Source organism: Equus caballus, chromosome 15 (assembly GCF_041296265.1).
Source record: "Equus caballus isolate H_3958 breed thoroughbred chromosome 15, TB-T2T, whole genome shotgun sequence".
NCBI lineage: Eukaryota > Metazoa > Chordata > Mammalia > Perissodactyla > Equidae > Equus > Equus caballus.
The window spans coordinates 23158554-23178577 of record NC_091698.1 but is presented as its reverse complement, the minus strand read 5'-3'; the positions used below and the strand labels follow the sequence as shown (position 1 = coordinate 23178577).

Below are 20024 nucleotides of genomic sequence, written 5' to 3'. Positions count from 1 at the left end.
CTTGGCACGCCATGCTGTGGTAGGCGTCCCACGTATAAAGTAGAGGAAGTTGGGCACGGATGTTAGCTCAGGGCCAGGCTTCCTCAGCAAAAAGAGGAGGACTGGCAGTAGTTAGCTCAGGGCTAATCTTCCTCAAAAAATAAATAAATAAATAAAATAAAATAATGCAATAGAAAAATGTATTCGGATGTGATCCACACGTGCACACGTAACCTAATGGCTCCTCTAAAGAGCAGTCTTGGGGCTGGCCCGGTGGCAGAGTGGTTAAGTTCACACGGTCTCCTTCGCCAGCCCAGGGTTCATGGGTTCAGATCCTGGGCGCAGACCTACACACGCTCATCAAGCCATGCTGTGGCGGCATCCCACATAAAAAATAGGGGAAGATTGGCACAGATGTTAGCTCAGAGACAATCTTCCTGACCCAAAAAAAAGACTTGAAAAGCATAGGACCGTGCACTTTGTGATTGACAGATCTCCCACATGACCCACACGCTCCCCTCTTGTTGCTGGTGGGTTTACTTTGGCTCATCCAGTGTGTAGGTTTGTGTTGTCCACTTCCTCCCACAGGACTCTTTCATGCAAAAGGGATGATTCTTTGCCATGGTGGCAGAAGTATTGTGTTCTGTTTTCTCCTTACATCAGTTAACACTTACTTTAAGTTTCTTTTTAGAAAGAGCATTTTTTTAGTATAAATTTTATAATGTATGTTCATTATAGAAAGTAAGAAACTACTGCAGAAAAGCAAGTAGGAGAAATAAAAGGAAATCATTCAGAGACAACATCTATTACTTTCCAGTTTTTAACTTCTAATCTTTTAAACGTATGCACACTTAAAATACACACTTGGGGGGAAATCTGCATAAAAATGGTTCTGCAGTATTTCAAACATAGAATAATAATGAGAGAATAATATGATACCCACATACTGACTAGCTGGTTTTAGCACATGTATTTAGTTAAATACACTGTCATACATACAGTTAGCATCCCCTCCCTGTCCACCCGCCTGTGGTAACCACTGTCCTGCAATTAGGGTGGATCCTGTCCAGTCCTGTTTGTCCAGACCATGTAGCCTGCTCTTGCCATGTCATTGAGCATTCCACCATGATACCCATTTTACGTGCCTACAGGATGTGTCTTTGTATAAATGTACTAAAATTTACTCACTCATCTTCTGTTGTAAGTCTTTCAGTTTACCCTCTTTTATCCCTCTCACATAAACATTTTTCACAAATTATCTTTGTAGCTTACTGAACATGTTGCATAGATCACAATTTACTAATAATTTGTATTGCTAGGGTCAAAGATTATGCAAAATTGTAAGATTTTAAATAGGTCTTATAATTACCAGCAGCAATTTTGATTTAATTATTTGCTAAGTCAAGCTTCTTAGTTTATATGTAACAGATTTCTTGCAGTTATTTTGGTCTTCAAATAGGCTTTTGGTTGTAAGTAAAGACATTTGCTGAAATGCAGAAATTTCACCGTCTCATACTTAAATGAGAAAACCATTTAAAACTTGAGTGTTGATGGGAGTAGGGTTTAAAATTGGAGGAAAAATAAATCTGCAGCTAAAAATGGTTTAAATTTCATTTTGTGATCCAGTGAGCAAGGTGATTCCTGGGTATCAATAATCAGCTGATACCAGTGACAATGTATTGGTCTCTTTTCTGTATTCTTTTCCCTTTAGTAGCTTTTATTGGTTTTCACAATCATAAAAGTAACACATGTCAACTGTAGGAAGCTTCAAAAATAGAAAAAATTTAGGAAGAATAAAACAAAGTGTTACCCCCATCTCAGAGATAACTCTTGTTAACATTTTCTTATATTTCCTTCTCCTCTTTTCTATAAATGTATCTCACGTTACGAGAATAAAACACTATACATAAAACTATGTGGTCTTTGTTCTACTTAACGTATTATCTTGAGTATTTTCCCACACTCAAAAATTCTTAAGAACTTAAAATGATTGAAGTATAAAATGTAATACAGAAAGTCCAGAGATGCTCAGTGAACTGTCACAGTTAGAATCCATCCCCCATGTAGCCCCCGTCCTGGTGAAGAAGTGGAGCAGTCCCAGCACCGCAGAAGCCACCCTGGGCTGCCTGCCCACTGCCTCCCGGTCACTGTCCCCTCCTCCCCAGAGGGAAGCACTGTCCTCACTTGGAACACCTTAGGCTGGCTTTGCCTTCATTGAACTGAATTCATATAAATGGTGAAATGGAAAGTGTTCTTTTGTGTCTGGCTGCCTTCTTTCTACAGTAGTTTTAGGTTTAGAGAAAAAGTGAGCAGAACGTATAGGCAATGCCCATCTTACCCCTCTCCCCCAGTTTCCCCTGTTAGCTTTCCTTAGTGTAGTACATTGTTACAATTGATGAATCAGTATTAATAAACTATTGTTAATTAAAGTCCATGGTTTACATTGACATTCACTCTTTCTGTTGCACGGTTCTGCCAATCGTGTAGTTATCCACCATTACAGAATCACAGGGACTAATTTCACTGCCCTAAAAATCCACTGTGCTCCACCTGCTCATCCTTCCCCCAAAGGCCCTGTGAACAACTGAGCTTTCTTACTGTCTGTATGTTGCCTTTTTCAGAATGTCATAGTTGGAATTACGTAGTATGTCGCCTTTTCACACTGGCTTCTTTCCTTAGCAGTATGCATTTAAGCTTCCTCCATGTCTTTTCATGACTTGATAGCTCATTTCTTGTTATTGCTTGAATAGTGTTCCATTGTATGGGTGTACCAGTTTGTTTATCCATTCACTTGTTGAAGGACTTCTTGTTTGCTTCCAGGTTTTAGCAGTTATGAATAAAGCTGCTACAAACATTTGTGTTCAGCTTTTTGTGTAGTCGTAAGTTTTCAACTCATATATTTGTAAATACCTGGGAGTGTAATTGCTGGAACGTAAGGTAAGACTACATTTAGTTTTGTAACAAATTGCCGACCAGTCTTCCGAAGTGGCTGTATCATTTTGCCTTCCTACAAGCAGTGAATGAGAGTCCTTGTGCTGCACGTCCTTGTCACCATTTGGTGGTGTCAGTGTTTTGGGTTAGTGTGGTGGTATCTCATTATTCCTTTAATTTGAAATTCCCTGATGACATACGATGTTGAGCATCTTTTCATATGCTTGTTTGCCATCTGCATGTCTTCTTTATGACGTATCTGTTAAGGTCTTTTGCCTGTTTTATAATTGGGTTGTTTGTTTCCCTTTTGTTGCGTTGTAAGAGTTCTTTGTATATTTTGGATACAAGTCCTTTATCGGATAGGTGTTCTGCAAATATTTTCTCCCAGTCTGTTGCTTATCTGTTCATTCTCTTAACAGTGTCTTCTGCAGAACAGAAGTTTTTAATTTTAATGAGGTTTGACACCAATTTTTTCTTTCATTTATCATGCTTTTGGTGTTACATCTAAAAAGTCATTGCCAAATCCAAGGAGATTGTACCTAGATTTTCTCCTATGTTACCTTCTAGAAGCTTTATAGCTTTGCATTTTATGTTTAGGTCTATGATCCATTTTGAGTTGATTTTTGTGAAAGGTTCCAAGTCTGTGTATAAATTCACTTTCTTTTGCCTGTGGATGTCCAGTTCGAGCAACATTCATTGAAAAGACTGTTCTTTCTCCATTGAATTGCTGTTGTTCCTTTGTCAAAGATTAGTTCATTACAGTTGTGTGGGTCTATGTCTGGGCTCTCTATTTTGTTTCATTGATCTATTTGTCTTTTGCTAATACGATGCTATCTTGATTGCTGTAGCTTTCCAGTAAATCTTGAAGTCAGATTGCGTCAGTCCTCCAAATTTGTTCATCTGTTTCAATGTTGTATTGGCTTGTCTGGCTCTTGCCTTTCCATATAAACTTTAGAATCAGTTTATCAATATGCATAAAATAACTTGCTACGATTTTGTTTGGGATTACGTTGAATCTATAGATCAAGTTGGGTAGACCTGACGTCTTAACAATACTGAGTCGTCTTATTCATGATCGTTGAATATCTCTCCGTTTATTACATCACCTTTGATTTCTTCATAGTTTTGTAGTTTTCCTTCTCGGGATGTTGCACAGGGCTATTTTGTTAGATTTATAACTAAGTATTTCACTTTTTTCTTTTAGTGCTACTGCAAAGTGTACTGTGTTTTTAATTTCTAATTTCTTGTTGTTAGTATATAGGAAAGCAATGGACTTTTGTCTGTTATCTTTGTATCTTGCAACCTTGCTATAATCACTTATTAGTTCCAGGGATTTTTTGCCAGTTCTTTAGCATTTTCTACCTTGACAATCATGTCTTGTGCAAACAAAGATAGTTTTATTTATTCCTTCTCAATCCGTATACCTTTTCTTTTTTTTTTTCTTATCTTATTGCATTGTAATGGGAGTAATGAGAGGGGACATCCTCCCTTTGTTCCCCATCTTCGGGGGGGAAGTATCTAGTTTCTCATCATTAAGTATGATGTTAGTTCTAAGTTTTCTGTAGTTGTTCTTTATCACATTGAGGCAATTCTCCTCTATTCCTGTTTGCTGAGAGATTTTATCATGAAATGGGTGTTGGGTTTTGTCAGATACTTTTTCTGCGTCTACTGATGTGATCATAGGACTTTTCTTCTTCAGCTTGTTGATGTGAGTGTCTGATTTCTTTTGCTCAACATCATTCTTTTGTTGCTTGTAGCTGTAGTTTGTTTTTCATTCCTATGTGTGACTACACTACAATTTCTTTACTTATTCCACTGTTGATAAACATTTGTGTTGTTTTCAGTTTGGGGCTAATATGAACATTGCTGCTATGAGCATTCCTGTTCATGTATTTGGGGCTCATACACACACATTCTTATTAGGAGAGAAATTACTGGATCATAAGTAGAGTATACGGATATCCTACTTTAATAGTGCCAGGCTTTTCAAAGTGGTTCTAACAGTTACAACACTAGTCTCTGGAGTTTCTAATTGTGCCATACCTCCTCTAGTTTTGGGTATCATCACTCTTTAATTGTAGGCACTCTGATAGGTGTATAAAATTGTATCTCCTATGGTTTTAATATGCATTTACTGTTGACTGTTGAGAGCAAGTGCCTTTTTATGTATCTTATGTTTAACTTCTTTGACCTGTTCTAGTTGCTTGCCTAGTTTTCCATTGGATTGTCCCTCTTCTAATTGATTTATAGGCGTTCTTTACCTATTCTGGATGTGAGTCCTTCGTCAGCTCTGTCAGCTGCATACATCTCCAGTTTGTGGCTTGCCTTTTGCTCGATTTGAGTCCCTGCATTGGGTGATTTGTTCAACCCTTCTGTGCTATCAAATGGGAAATAATAGCTACACTGGAGGGTTTTTGAGAATCAGATGACATAATATTGTGAAAGTATCTTAGAAACTCTGTTGGTTGTATTGTTGTGCACGTGTGTTGTGTGTCTTATTGATACTGTACATCTATATGAGTTCCTTATTCTTCTAAAATCTTCCCTTCTAGCTCAGGCCTACACTTGGTGATAAGTCTATAGGGGTTTTCAAAGTCCATCTGAATAGCTTGAATTGAGTTTCTGGTAAAACTCTGATACAAAATGGTTCCCTTAGGGGCATTATATTTATTTATTGAAGTTTCTTTTGGTTACTATTGTTATTACTGATGATAGGTGCTTTTGAATATGTATGTGAAGTATTTGTATTTGTTTTGCTAGGCAAAAAGGATAAATTACGTGTCTACTATTTGTCCTGGTTAAGAAATAAAATACTTCACAACGATCCAGAAGTCGAGAAGAAGCAGGGATGGACAACCGTGGGGGACTTGGAAGGGTGTGTGCACTATAAAGTTGGTAAGTTCCAGGAGGCTCATAAGGGTTTTTTGTCCCCCAGGGTTTAATTAGTTTCCATTTAAAATTTACATATTCTTTGAAGCTTTTAATAATAAACTTGTGTCTGATACCTGTAGCTCATTTCTGTTGTGATGTTTCTAAGGTGTCTTCTGCTAATCCTGAAGTCTCGTCTAGACTCATGGTGCACCTTTAGGCATAACCCAGTTCATCCTGCTGCGCACTCGGTCCTCCCTCTGTCTCGTCCACATAGTTTGTCCTGTGAGAGTCTCTCTTTGACAGTCCGCATTCTTCTCTAAGGTGTTGTTTGAATAACCATGTTAAAGAAGTCTTGCCAGAGGAAAGTTGGCTGGTGGATTCCTCCTTTGTGCTCCAGGTTTATTCTCCATTTTGAGGATGAGGCCTCTGGGTCCTTGCCAGTCACTGATAGAATGTTTGAGAGTTTGCCTAAAGAGCTGTTGCGTGTTGTTTTAAATTAACTGCACTGTGCAAAGCTCCTGTGCTCTTTACTAGTGAATGTATCTAGCTGGCTAGTGAGTGTTTCATGGCAACTGTGCTGTTGTTTTCTTTTTGGCATGCATGCTGTAGTTCTTGTGAAATAAGATGTTGAAAGAATAAAACCAAAACTTTTTTTTTTTTTTGCTGAGGAAGATTTGCCCTGAGCTAACATCTGTGCCACAGTCTTTTTCTATTTTTTATGTGGGTTGCTTCTACAGCATGGCTGCTGACAAGTGGTGTAGGTCCATGCTCGGGAACTGAACCTGGGCTGCCAAAGCAGAGCATGCCAAACTGAACCAATAGGCCACAGGGCCAGTGCCCAAAGCAGATTTCTTTGTGTATGAAAAAAACCCAAAATTCTGATACTAATGTTAGAAATAAAGAAGAAATAATGGAGCTTAGCCAAATTAAAGATTTATGGGAGAGATGGTATACTCTAATGGAATTTGAAATGGGTAGTTGAGAACAATACCAAATGGTCTGTGTGTACTTAAGACTGATTAACATAAGGGGCCTATTGAAAGTTGATTTCTGCTTATATGTTTTCTTTTTTCTATGTTTATGAAAGTACGTAGCATATACTAGAGTCAGTTCCTCTGCTCCCAGGGCTATTACAGTCCTTGACGTTGTCTCCTTGTTTATCTGATCTGTTCGTAACCCTCAGCTCATTGGTTAATGATGACTGCGGGAGCCGCCGCAGTACTGGAATGATTCTGAGAGGTACTGGAAAGTAGTACTGTCTCCTTGGTGTAGATTTGGGGGTTAGGATTTTCTGTGTTGTGTTTATGTGAAATATTTTTATCTGTTGAAGTGTAACTAAAATCATCTAAGGCTGACTTTAATCAGAGTTCATAAGATCTGAAATGGTCATGAGTAGATTATACTACAGGGGGAGCTAGAGGCAGATGTCTTAGACCATCTTGGGCTTTTCCTCCAAAGGAAACAGTGGTCCTCAGGCCTGTCATTCTTCCAGAGACGAGTGTGTAATGCCATTCTTTGTTATCGTTATGCTTTTAGGAAACTATTTGCAGTTTATCAGGACCTGTGCTGTACAGTGTGGTTGCTATCAAGAACGGGGGCTGTTTAAATTTACGTTTAAATTAATTAACATGAAATCAACTTTAAAATTTAGTTCCTCAGTAGCACCGGTATGTTCCAAGTGTCCTCTAGCCACATGCAACTACTAGTGGTCCTCACATTAGCAGCACAGATATAAAACCTTTCCATTATCACGGAAAATTCTATTAAACAGCCCTTGTTTGGACAACCTCTTATAATCCTTTGTGTCTTAATCTTAATGTCAATGGTTTATTTGAATAGTGACAATATATGGAATTTAACGAGAATTATCAAGTTAACAAGCCATCTCTCGTGTACAAAGGAAGAATCAAGTAGTAGTGTGCTATTAGATAGCTTAGAAAGAAACCAGTGGGTTTGCACCAGACCAGTAAGTCCTGTGTGGTCAGGGTCCCTCAGAGCATGTTTTAAAGCAGAGTGGCCTGGCTGTAAGACAATCAAAACAGCTGTGTAAGGGGACATCTTTTAAAATGTGTATATAGTTGAAGAGAGATTTCCTTTGCTACTGCTCTTTTCGTACAGAACTTCAGGGGGAGTTCTCACAGTCACTACCTCTAGATCAGGAAGTGGTTTGAAGTCGGGCTTGGTCTTGTCCAGAGAAACAGATAGAGGTCACACTCAGTCAGTGAGTATTGTGGTATAGCCTTCTGTGTTCCTCAGTCTGTAGCCCTGTGCAGGACTCAAGAAAAGCCACGTGGGAGATTGGACCTCTTGCTGTGACTTGAGCCTATTGGCTGATGAATCACGTCCTTCTGAAGTACTATAATACTGTGCCCTTGAGACTTTAGGGTGGTGTCGCTGGCACGGTCTTGATTATTAAATACTTGCAAACTGAGAAGGTTAGGAACATTGGTGAAAGTACTCATTGATGGGAACCAGCGTATTGGAGTTGAGTCCAACGGAACATCAAGAAAGATGGGGACAGCCTGGATTATACATGAGAGAATTGGAAAAGGAAACTGTGAGGCGTGATCTCTCTCAACATGTTTCCCCTGTTGGTTTGGGTGAAATAATAGAAGGCGTATTTATTAAGTTTGCAGAAGACCCGTAGAAGAACATAGAGTTCCATGTTGGTACTGACCTGTGCTTCTCTTGTTTTGTGTTTGTTTTTTCAGTAAAATATGAAAGAATCAAATTTCTGGTAATTGCTTTGAAGAGTTCTGTGGAAGTCTATGCGTGGGCACCCAAGCCATATCACAAATTTATGGCCTTTAAGGTAACAGTATCAAGTGCACTTAAAAGTAGCATCAGCTGCGTATGCTGTGACCAAGAGCCAGCGAAGAAGGTTAAAAACTCTGCACAGTTACACCTGATCCTTTACAAGCTATGTACTAACATAGTGTAGAGCCTTATCGTAAGAGAGGCCATTTCTAATGTAATAAGCCTAAGCTGTCTGCTTTCTGCGCTCTCCCAGCATAGGAACGAGAGAGCTGAATGTTGGGCAGGCGCTTTGATGGATGTGGCAATGTGGTAACAGAGGAAAAGACAAAATAACACTGCCTCCACTTAAAAAGCAGACCTTGACCTTCTACTTAAAATCACAGATGTGTGTAAAGATTTAGGTATATTTTTGATAACCAGAAATTATCCAGTAATAGGCAGCTTTATGGTATATCTGTTCAATAGAGTACTAATTAAAAACTAAACTACAGAAATTCTTCATGACACAAGGAATGTGTATTACACATTAAAAAAGTAAGTTAACAGGGGCTGGCCCCGTGGCCGAATGGTTAAGTTCGTGCGCTCCGCTGCAGGCGGCCCAGTGTTTCGTTGGTTCGAATCCTGGGCGCGGACATGGCACTGCTCATCAGACCACGCTGAGGCAGCGTCCCACATGCCACAACTAGAAGGACCCACAATGAAGATATACAACTATGTACCAGGGGGCATTGGGGAGAAAAAGGAAAAAAATAAAATCTTTAAAAAAAAAAAAAAAGTAAGTTAACAGTGTGTGTAATATACCATTATTGTTTTAGAAAAATATTAGAAGTTATTTTTCTTTTTATAATTCTAGAGTTCACACTAGATACAAATTTATAATTAAATTTATAATTAAATTCTTAATTAAAAGTGATATTACCATGACATTAGGTATTATAAATAACTTAACATCACTTCTAATATTAGACACAAAACCTTAAGCATAGCCCCTGGGGATGTTTTAGTGCAGGGCAAGAAATTAAGAATTTTTCATCCGAAATGATTCTATTTACTAATTTTTTAAAATAGTTTTGATGTATTTTATAAGGGTAAACTTCAATTAGTTGGAAAATTGACATATTTAGATTGCTTATTGCTGGTTCCCCAGTAAAACAGGATAGATGGGGTGACAATATTTGCTTAAAAAATAAGCCCACATATTATTGACTAAAAATAATTGGTTGTAAAATTACAATTATCCTCTGAGATCTGGTCTTAATATCCTTTATGTACCAGGTACTGTTCTGTTTGCTTTTATAAATATCTTATTTCAATCTGTCTTGTGAGCTGTAGGTGTTGATATCAGTGAAGAACTGAGGCCCTCCAGTATGCTAATAGGCCATCCAGGCTCTTACAATACGTTACAGCCTTTCGTCACCATATCATTCTAGTCAGAAAATTAAAGTACCAGTCTATACAGCTTGAGTAGTGACTGCTGATCATACTGATCCAGTTCTCAGTATGTGACTCCTACAGCTCCTCGAGGCTCTCTTTCCGTCATCTGCATTTGAATAGTTGACTCAATGCTACAGAAAGTCCTCATTATTTCACGTTAGATGTTTTTCTCACCAAGACAACAGAACTGTAAGTGACAGAGCAGAATTCCTGGGCTAGGTAGGGGGAGTCTGGGACATGCTTCTGGAAGGATAGTCTTCCAGATACTGGTTAAGAGACAAATCTTACTGTATTACAGACTTGTTTTATAGGGTATTTTTGCTTATAGTTGTTGCCAGGGAGGCTTAGTAATTGAATAACTGAGTACCTAGGGTCTGGCTTCTCTAGTTTGATCTAGTATTAGAAATAAGTTCTACTTCGTCTTAACTGCTTCTCTCTTGGTTACTTCTTTGTAGTCATTTGGAGAATTGGTACATAAGCCGTTACTGGTGGATCTCACTGTTGAGGAAGGCCAGAGATTGAAAGTGATCTATGGATCCTGTGCTGGATTCCATGCTGTTGATGTGGATTCAGGATCAGTCTATGACATTTATCTACCAACACACGTAAGAAAGAACCCACACTCTATGGTTGGTTGACTGGCTTCATTTTGTTTTGACTTTTTTCTTTACTCTGCTTAGTGAACTAACACAAGCAGGGATTTCTTACTTCCCCATGGTGTGGGGGTGAGTATTTAAATGATGTGTCATTTTCAATAGCTCCATGCTCTGAAACAAGTGGAAATCCACTCTCCTGGCTCTGTGAAGCCTTCCTGAGAACCTCTTAGCCCTGGCTTTGACTAACATGGGATGGATTTGGGGCAATTGCTGGCAGATCAGAACATCCCTGGGTTGGGAGTGGTTTAAGGAACATAATTTCTTACTTAGAGCCCACAATCCAATTATGTTCCAAGGGCCTCACAAAATGTGGACTAGTGGAGTTTGTGACCTTACAAGGTAGACTTTGGAATGTATAGCTCATGTAGTTTCCAAAATGTTGTCGAATTGCTGTATATATCACCAGGAATATGAACCAGAGCTTTCACCAGGACAGTCTGATTGAGCACTTTTGTGGGGATAGCAATAGCCACAAACATGCTTCCCTGCACTTTGTTCCTCTTCTCTAGATCCAATGTAGCATCAAACCCCATGCAATCATCATCCTCCCCAACACAGATGGAATGGAGCTCTTGGTGTGCTATGAAGATGAAGGGGTTTATGTGAACACCTATGGAAGAATCACCAAGGATGTGGTTCTGCAGTGGGGAGAGATGCCAACATCTGTAGGTACGCATCACTCACAGGAAAAGGTAGCACTTAGAAGAGTGGAGCCGCCTCTAAAACGGCATATATTCATCACACTAATTTTCTGTGCTGTTCAGACCTTTTGGCCATTTACCAGAGTGGTTGGCAATAGATTGTGAAAAGTTAGATTGTAGACTATGGGACTGACCATAGTCTATTTCACAACAAAATCCAAGTATTTATTTAATATTTCTTAAAACCCTGTCGTTCACAATCCTTCATTTAATCCTTAAGACGTCCAGGGAAAATAGGACAGGTGGTGTTGTTAACTCACTTGTGGAAAGTCAAGGGACGCAGAGAAAGGTAAGTGATTTGCTCTTGTGAGTGGCAGAGCCACAGCTGGAAACAGCCTCTTAATCTTGAGGCGTGCGTCAGCAATGAAGGCTGGCATCTGAAGCGTCCGTGGCTTTATGTTGGTATCCCCAGCCTATTCTGATTTTATTGCTGTTAGGTCACTGTCTCATCCACTTTCTTTACTTGTTCCTACCTTCCTTCGTGACTGGTGTGATGAAAATCAGAGCACTTAACTGTAGATTCAGTGGTTCATTGCTCAAGATAAGCGTGATGTACCTTGGGAGTTAATAGAGTCACCCGTTGACACAAACTGCCACTTCCCAGGATAGAGCAAAAGGTTGCAAAGGTGAAGTTCAAAACAAAAATCCTTAAATGTTAGATGTTTGGCGGGGGGCAGGGCGGGGAGGGGGGAGGGCACATAAGCAGCATCTTTTCATAGCAGTTTCCCTATCTAACACTATGTGTTTTTCCCCTCTCTAAAAGCATATATTCGATCCAATCAGACGATGGGCTGGGGAGAAAAGGCCATAGAGATCCGATCTGTGGAAACTGGTCACTTGGATGGTGTGTTTATGCACAAAAGGGCTCAAAGACTAAAATTCTTGTGTGAACGCAATGACAAGGTAATGGTTCCTTATAGGTTCTTTTTACGTGCTATCATCTTTGAGCAATGGTTTATTTTCCATGGAGTTTAGTGAAACTTTTCCTTGGGATTTTGATAGATTCCAAAGTAAATTCATCAAGGAACTTCTTTTTAGGCCTGTTTAATGAGGGTTGAGGTATATTTTATTTTGATTTTGCTGTGAGGGGGTGGAGATACTTATCTCTACAGAAATCGTCCTATCTTGGCTTTTTCTTTTTTAACCCCATTTGGTGACCTGTCTAGGCTATGTTTGATTTAGGGCTAGGGAGGGTTAAAACTGCCAATTTAGATGGATGGGATCTCTTGTGATTAGAAGGAAGCACCCCTGCAAGTTTGAGTGCAGTAAGTTTCCTTTGCCCTGATGGGTATCAGAAACATACCACTTGTTAGTCTGCCTTTTGAGTAGTGAAATAACTTCATAGTTGCAGGTCAGAAATGCCTAACAGTATAAATCATTTTATGCAGAAGCTCGAGCACCTCCTGCAGCTGAGACCTCAGGGCAGCAAAGCCCCACTTGAAACCTTTGTTTTTCAATCTGGCCACGTCCTTGTGTTCTCCAGGGCCTACTCGCTCCCCAGGAGTCCCTCCCCAAAACTGGCCTTGGACAGAGCAGATCGATGACCAGGGGTGTTGTCCATCCCGGCCTGCTTTGAAAAGGACGTCAGGGGGTGGAACAGATCATTGCAAAGCCCAGCTTTTTCTCTCTCTTCTGTCCACTTGGATAAAAACATGTCTAACTACCTGACGCAGCCCACTACAACCTTAGAAGCTTGCCTCTTAAGAATATTTCCACCTCTTGCTTCATGATAAAATATGTTAAACATCCTAGTAACCTGCCTGCAGGTCGACTTCTCAGATTAAATTTAAAAATTCATCGTGACAAAGAAAAGCTTTGCATCTTTTCTTGCAGCTGGTCCTCTTGCCTGCCCACCTACGTACTCAACACAAAAGCCGGGTCACCACTGACCCACTTTCTCCTGCAATCCTATAGCTCATTTACTGTTAGAGTTGACTTTTTTTTTTTGCTACATAGTATCTCCCAAATCTTTTACCTTGAAAATCCATACAACCTTAGAGCTAATCCAGGATTTTGCCAGCCTTTTGGCTTATCTTTTCCTAAGTATGTATTGTAGCCATAACTGTAATATTCTTTGAACTTTAGGCATTTAAATATTTTTATCATCCATGATCTCATATCCCTTAAGGTTTATTAACAACAGGTACAAAAGTAACTTATGTTACTTTGGCTATAAAGTCATATCACATAAATGATATATTTAGCTTAATTTCTTAAGAGGAAAATTGGGTTGCTGAGTCCTCCCCGTTGCTCATTGAGTTTTCCAAACACATTTATTGTGTAGCAGGTATTAGCAGTGAGATAAAAAGAAATAACCCAGTTTCAGAAACGTCACTTTTTTTCTTTGCGTTCTCACAATATGGCAGTGTGTACAAGGAGTTACCTACTTAGCCTTCTCATTTATAATAAAAATTGGCTACAGGTGATCACTCCTTGTAAATGATAAAATGACATCATCCCAGATTTTCTTTTGAAAAGGGCCTTTGGGCTTTTAAGCGTCCTGCATTTGGAGGCGTCCAGGTTGTTGGGGGCTCTGGGCTGCCCGCCCGGGACCCGCAGGAAGCGTTGCTCCGCTGGCTGTGCTGTTTCCTGACCGCTCCCTCTCTCTTTTGCCTTTGCAGGTATTCTTCGCCTCTGTTCGGTCTGGTGGCAGCAGTCAGGTTTATTTCATGACGTTAGGCAGGACTTCTCTTCTGAGCTGGTAGAAGCAGTGCGATGAGGATTGCCGGCCCCCAGAGTCTTCAAGATCCTGAGAACTTGGAATTCCTTGCAACTGGAGCTCGGAGCTGCACCGGTGCAGTCCAGGACAGCTGTGGATGCAGACACCACGTGTGGGGTTCTTTTTCTCCTTTCCTTCCTGCTTCTTTCTTACCAGTTTATCCCCATTCTCTTCTTTTCCTTACTCAAAAATAAATCAAGGCTGCAATGCAGCTGGTGCTGTTCAGATTCTACCCTCAGGTGCTATCAGTGTTTGAGATTGAGCATCAGACCAGAAAGCAAACACCTTTCCTTCAGCTCCAGAATTCCTTGTCTCTGAACGACTCTGTCACATGGGTGTCTGAAGGCGGAGACTATGACCATGCCGCTGGTGTTGGAAGTGGGCACAAGGAGGTGTGAAGTGGTGGTCTAACAAGCAGTGTGCTGAAGCAGAGAGCAGATTTAATATAGTAACATTAACAATGTATTTAATTGACATTTCTTTTTTGTAATGTGACAATATGTGGACAAAGAAGAAGGTGCAGGTTTAAGAAGTTACTATTTATAAAATGTGAAAGACACAGTCACTAGGAGAACTTTTTTGTGGGTGGGGCTTGGGAGGTGGGGTGGGGTGGGTTAAGGGCGCCCCATTTTGTTTCTTTGGAGTTTTTTTTTTTTTTTTTGGCTTGGTCAAGAACTCAGTCATTTTTCTGTGTACCAGGTTTTGCCTAAATCATGTGCAGAGGGTTCTTAAAAAAAAAAAGGAAAAAGAAAATGTGTGCATTTGTCTAATGGCCAGAACTTTGTTGTGTGACAGTATTAGCACTGCCTCAGTTAAAGGTTTAATTTTTGTTTAAACCTGGAAGTGCGACACCAGTTTCACCATAGTCTGCACTTAACAGAGGAAAAAAATTTTTTTTCAACCACATTTATTTTTTTGCCTACCTCATTGTTTTTAATGCATTAAGAGGTGGTTTAGTTTATATGTTTTTGGAGAAAGACATTAATGTTTAATTTAATCTTAATACCAAAACTATCAGATTGAAGTGTAACTGTTCTTTTGTCACAGGTCTCAGTAGGCACAAGAGAAATTGTCCCTGAAGACAAGAAATAGCCATGTGGCTTTATCATGCTGATTAATGCAGCCTGCTTTCTAAGTTGAGAGAGCAGAATGCTTTGTTTTCACCATATTCACCATTAGTGGCTGATGGGCAGCGGTAGCCTACAACACAAGGGGCCTCATTGTTCTCCGTTGGGGGTTTGGTAGCAGACAGGTGGTCATATTAGAATAGTCACACAAACTGTTCAGTGTTGCAGGAACCTTTTCTTGGGGGTGGGGATATTTCCCTTTTTTAAAAATGCAATGCACTAAAACTATTTTAAGAATGTAGTTAATACTGCTTATTCATAAGACAGCATCTTCCTGTGTTTTAGGTATAATATCAAAGCCCTGGCTTTTCTTGTTTGCTCACTTGCTCTCTTGTTCTCTCTCTGTTTTTTAAACCAGTTTTACTTTATGAATATGTTCATGACATTTGTAATAAATGTCTTGGGTAATAATTTGTTTCATGGCTTCATGGTCACTCAATTCCTCTGAGGACGTTAATCTCTTGGTACAGGAGCAATGCCCAGTGTCCTGGTTCTCCTGTCTTGCTTTCCTCTTGTTGAGTTCTGAGTTGGGAATGTTGTGTGATGGCTACTTTAAACTTTGTTCACCAGACAGAAGCTTGGTGTTTCATAGGTTTAATCCTCCTTTGTAGTTAATTTTCTTTTATAACATGAAAGTGGGGAATTTTCCGCCCAAAAATGTAGTAATTATTTGCACCTATTTGCCGAGGCTTTGCCCAGCATTGTCATCCCTCTTAGCATCCGTTTTAAATGCTGTCATTCTCTTCCTCCTGGTTCAGCATTTTTGCCAAAGGCTCTCTTTTGAATTACAAAAATCTAGTGAAAAATACATACACTCAGAAATGCATAAATGACAGCTGGTTGTGCATACCCACAAAGACAAGATAAGCTGAGAAAGCTTTCCTCTCTTTTGGAAGGACAAGGCCATGGAAATGGTTTTCCCATGTGTGTGACTTTAGAGTAGTGCTCATGTCCAAAGCAGAAAGAACTAGATTTTTCCTACAAATTTGTAGTTAACATAAAGAAGATTGAAGAGTTAATGCCACCTTTGGAGAAGGGACTTCTGAGATAGGCCAGATTCCATCACCATAGGACTTCAATCAAAAATCAGATTTCTGCTGGCGATTTCCTAACATGTTTGGCTTTGCAAGTGAGATGGCACGTGCCAGTGAACACGTGTGCATGCCAAGAGGAGAAAGAATTGGATGGCTTGATCGATTGTAGCCCCTCCACGGCTTTAGAGAGAGGTAAAAGTTGGGCAGGTTTCTTTGGAAAAATACTGAACTTCTGATACCAGTGTGGAAAAAATAAAAAAGAACGAGGTATCATGATCTTAATTATCCACAGACTTGAAGCTCAGTGTCTCTAAGTCAAGATGTGTTTCACAAATAATGCAAGTGGTATGTCATTGGAGTTACTGAGTATTTAGAACTTGACAAAGACTGGCCTTATGAAGTGATGGAGTCTGTGCTCAGGTCAGAGTGGTCCCGTCCCACGTGCACAGTACCAGGCCCCACCTGGCATCTCTGGGTGTTTGAGTTGAACGGAATCGAGTCCATTGCTGGGCATCACGTACTGAGGTCGGAGCACCGTTTGTCCTGGCGCAGGCTTCTGGCGTGTGCTGTCCCTGGCTGTGGTGTCCTTCCTTCCTCGCCTCACCCTTGTTAGCCAGACTGTGTGCTGCAGCTTGAGGCAGGCGCCCAGTTAGGTTTCTTTGTACACGATTGTGACTTGTTGAGATTTCGTTCTTCCACAGAAGGGATGATTCTTTTAACAGGGTAGTGACTTCCCAGAAGTGCCAAGATGGCAGAATTACAGAGGAAAACAGTATTACGATGATACCATTAAATATGGAACATTGGAAACTAGTATAGCAGTGCTCTTCAAAACACAGATGTGTCTCTAGGTTTAGTCAAAGCTTTAATAAGTAATACCTTTCTGTATTTAAGTCAGAGTAACTCTGTATTGAGTGCAGTGTTTTTACTTTTTTCTCATGCACATGTTATGTTGGAGAAAATGTTTACAAAAATGGTTTTGTTACACTAATGTGCATCACATATTTATGGTTTATTTTTAAGTGATTTTTTTATGGGTTTTTTAGGTTTTTGTCTTAGTTGTAGTCCACTTATGGTGATTCATAATCCCTAATTTTGCCAATTATAAATTTGCTAAACAGTAATAAAAATGACAAACTGCATTAAATTTACTAATCCTAGAGCTGCAAAGCAGACTGGTGGCAAGTCCACAGCCTTCTTTTTTCCAGTGCTGATTTGTCTTCTGTGTATTATGAAAATTACTGTGTCCCTCCTCCTCCCCCTTTTTTCCTTAAATAAAGTAAAAATGACACCTATCTTATGTGGCATGAGTTTCAAATATATTCTGATCCTTCAGAATGTTTCCCTCCCATGAGGATCCGTATTTCGTGTGTACCTCCTTCTGCAGTGCAGCCCCGGCTCGAGTGGGCGGCTCCCCTGTCCCGCCATCTCCTGTGACGGGGATCACCAAGATCTCAGAAGGAAATTGGTGGTGAGCTCTTGATCACCATGTTCCTGAAGCCAGAAACAGAGTAAGTTGATCCTTCAGGAAGAAATAAGGTTTTACTTTTCAAGTCTGAATTGGATCAAAACATAAAACAGCAGGATATCTGTACCTAATAAGATAATGAAAGTAGCCCTTTTTCAAATTGGCACGTAATTACTAACTTAGGCCTAATTGTTGGAGCTCCTTCAGTGTAAGGTCATTGTCGCTAAGTCCTTGGGGTGGGCCCCCTTGAGTCCGGCCCGGCAGGAATGACTCCCATTGGACAGATCTGGGGCTGTGTCCTCCGCTCAGCACCTTGCCCAAGCCTCTGGGGTTGCAGATGGGTGGACACGCTACGTTCTCATCCGTTAAGTATGTTAATAAACTAGCTCCCTGTGCTTCAAATAGAAAGATGTTATTTACTTAAAGGTGAAAATAAAATCCTAAATATCTAGGCCACCAAAATGAGTAAGTTTTTTCTTTTCCTACTTGATGTTTGTTGCAGCTGGTAGATGATTAGGAATAAAAATCTGGGGAAGTGCTAGTTAACTGTCTTGGGACCATCGTTCATTCCTCCTGTTCCAACCTTCCCTCCGTTGGTTGAGATTCCACTTACAGGAAACAACCAGAATAAGATCAGCCCAGTAACTGACACCAGCTCTGTGTTTTGGTGTCATGTTCAAGGGGGCAGTGAAATTACTGCTTTCTCTGCCGTCTGTGACTTTAAAAAATATATAATGTCCATGCTTCATTTAAGAAGTAGGTGTTGTATTTTATAGTAGATGTTGTATTTTATAAAGTAAAATGGTTAAGGAATTAAAAGTTGGGAAAAGTATTTGTTGGATTTTCTTAAAGGAGAAGTAACAGGTGCTCAAATACTAGGTTCTTATAGCTGGTCTCCCTCTCTCTTCATCTTAAGGTTAATCGTATTCTCTCCGTGTTTCAGAATCTTCCATGTTTGCCTCTGCCTTGCCTAACTTCCCTGTGCGTACAGGTACAGCCTCTTTTATTCTCTCCTGTTCCCCCCTGACTGGACGTGGTATGGTTTTGTCCATTCTTTGCTTCCATCTGAATACAGAGCCTGCACATGAGCTGAAGTTGGTTCTCATGTTCAACCGTTTATTAAATCCTAACCTCTCTGCTCCTCAGAAACAACCAAACATGTTGCTGGCACTGAGCAGCTCTCAGAAATTCCCGGTTGTTTGCTTAAGTAGCATGAAATTAAAACCCTGATGTTCATCCAGGGGAAAACCAGCACTCCATGCTGTGTGGGGCTTGTGAGGACGTGCACTGGGCCCCAGGAGGGGTGTGGAGCTTTGCTCGGGCTGGGCCAGGAACAGGCCCTGGTAGCAGCGGTCCCCGCGGGTGCAGCGTGGCTTGCTGTAATGACAGTGCAGGACCCTTGATGCCTAAGTCCTGTTTCCTAGTTTGCTTGGTTATAGGAAATTTGAATTTGATGGTGCAGCATGGAATGATAAAGTCTTACTTCTGTTTTGGTCTCAGTTGTAAAATTCTGGCAGCATGCCCCAGGAGTTCTGCGGAGAGATGTAGGCAGAGCTTGAGCAAGCTAATTCTGCTCCTTCCTTAAACTGTTTGCAAGTTGGACATAACCATAAACCTTAGAAACCAAGATGAAACAACTTTCCCACAATAAATGATATTAAATACTTACTTGATTCCTCTTCAAGCAGCTTTATTGAGGTAGAATTTACATGCTATACAATTCTCTCATTTAAAGTAGGCAGCTCAGTGACCTTGAGTCTCTTCAGAGACGTGCCTCAGCACCACAATCAATGTTTAAACATTTTTACTACCCCAAGAAGATAGACCACACCCCTTTGCTGTTAGCCTCTTAGTCCCGCACCTCCCCATCCCCCTAAGCTTTAGGCAAATGCCTATCTACTTTCTCTCCATATCTATTTGCCTCTTCTGGCATTTTATATAAAATGGAATCATAAAATGTGTGTCCTTCATGATTGGTGTCTTTGATTTAGCTGAGTCTTTTGGGGTTCATCCATGTTGTAGCTTGTTATCAGTACTTTGTTCCTTTTTATTGGCATCCTTGGTTCTTAATCTTTGTCCCTGGTGCCTTCCTCCAGCTTTAGGACCAAGCACCTCACTGATGGCCAGCTAGGTCCCAGGCTTAAATGAAAGCTGCAGAATTAACCTTCCACCCCACAGAGGAAACAGCCTGACAAGCAACCCCAGAAATGGATTCCTCCTGAGATGTGTTTTTAGTTTGAGTTCTTGGGAACCCAGTGATCCCCTCCCTAAGGGAGATCTTGATGCTAAACATCAGGTGCATCACAGGTCAGGTGCAGGATGGTCAAGTTTTGGAATGGGAAACTGC

The 20024-nt window shown here is 40.4% G+C and overlaps 1 protein-coding gene across 50 annotated transcripts in view; it reads left to right on the top strand.

The window, feature by feature from the left end:
* MAP4K4 (mitogen-activated protein kinase kinase kinase kinase 4) overlaps window positions 1-17504 on the top strand; it is a 187486-nt gene extending 169982 nt beyond the window's left edge. For 22 of the 50 annotated variants that reach the window (XM_070236024.1, XM_070236023.1, XM_070236029.1 and 19 more), the window contains 6 exons: window positions 5671-5805; window positions 8493-8593; window positions 10428-10577; window positions 11138-11297; window positions 12093-12232; window positions 13951-17504. In XM_070236024.1, coding sequence (XP_070092125.1) covers window positions 5671-5805; window positions 8493-8593; window positions 10428-10577; window positions 11138-11297; window positions 12093-12232; window positions 13951-14034 — 770 coding nt within the window. In that variant the 3' untranslated portion in view covers window positions 14035-17504. Of the gene's footprint in view, window positions 1-5670; window positions 5806-8492; window positions 8594-10427; window positions 10602-11137; window positions 11298-12092; window positions 12233-13950 lie in introns of all 50 variants that reach the window. The other 28 variants (XM_023618512.2, XM_070236027.1, XM_070236030.1 and 25 more) reach the window with 3 other exon arrangements.
* The last annotated feature ends 2520 nt before the right edge of the window (window positions 17505-20024 follow it).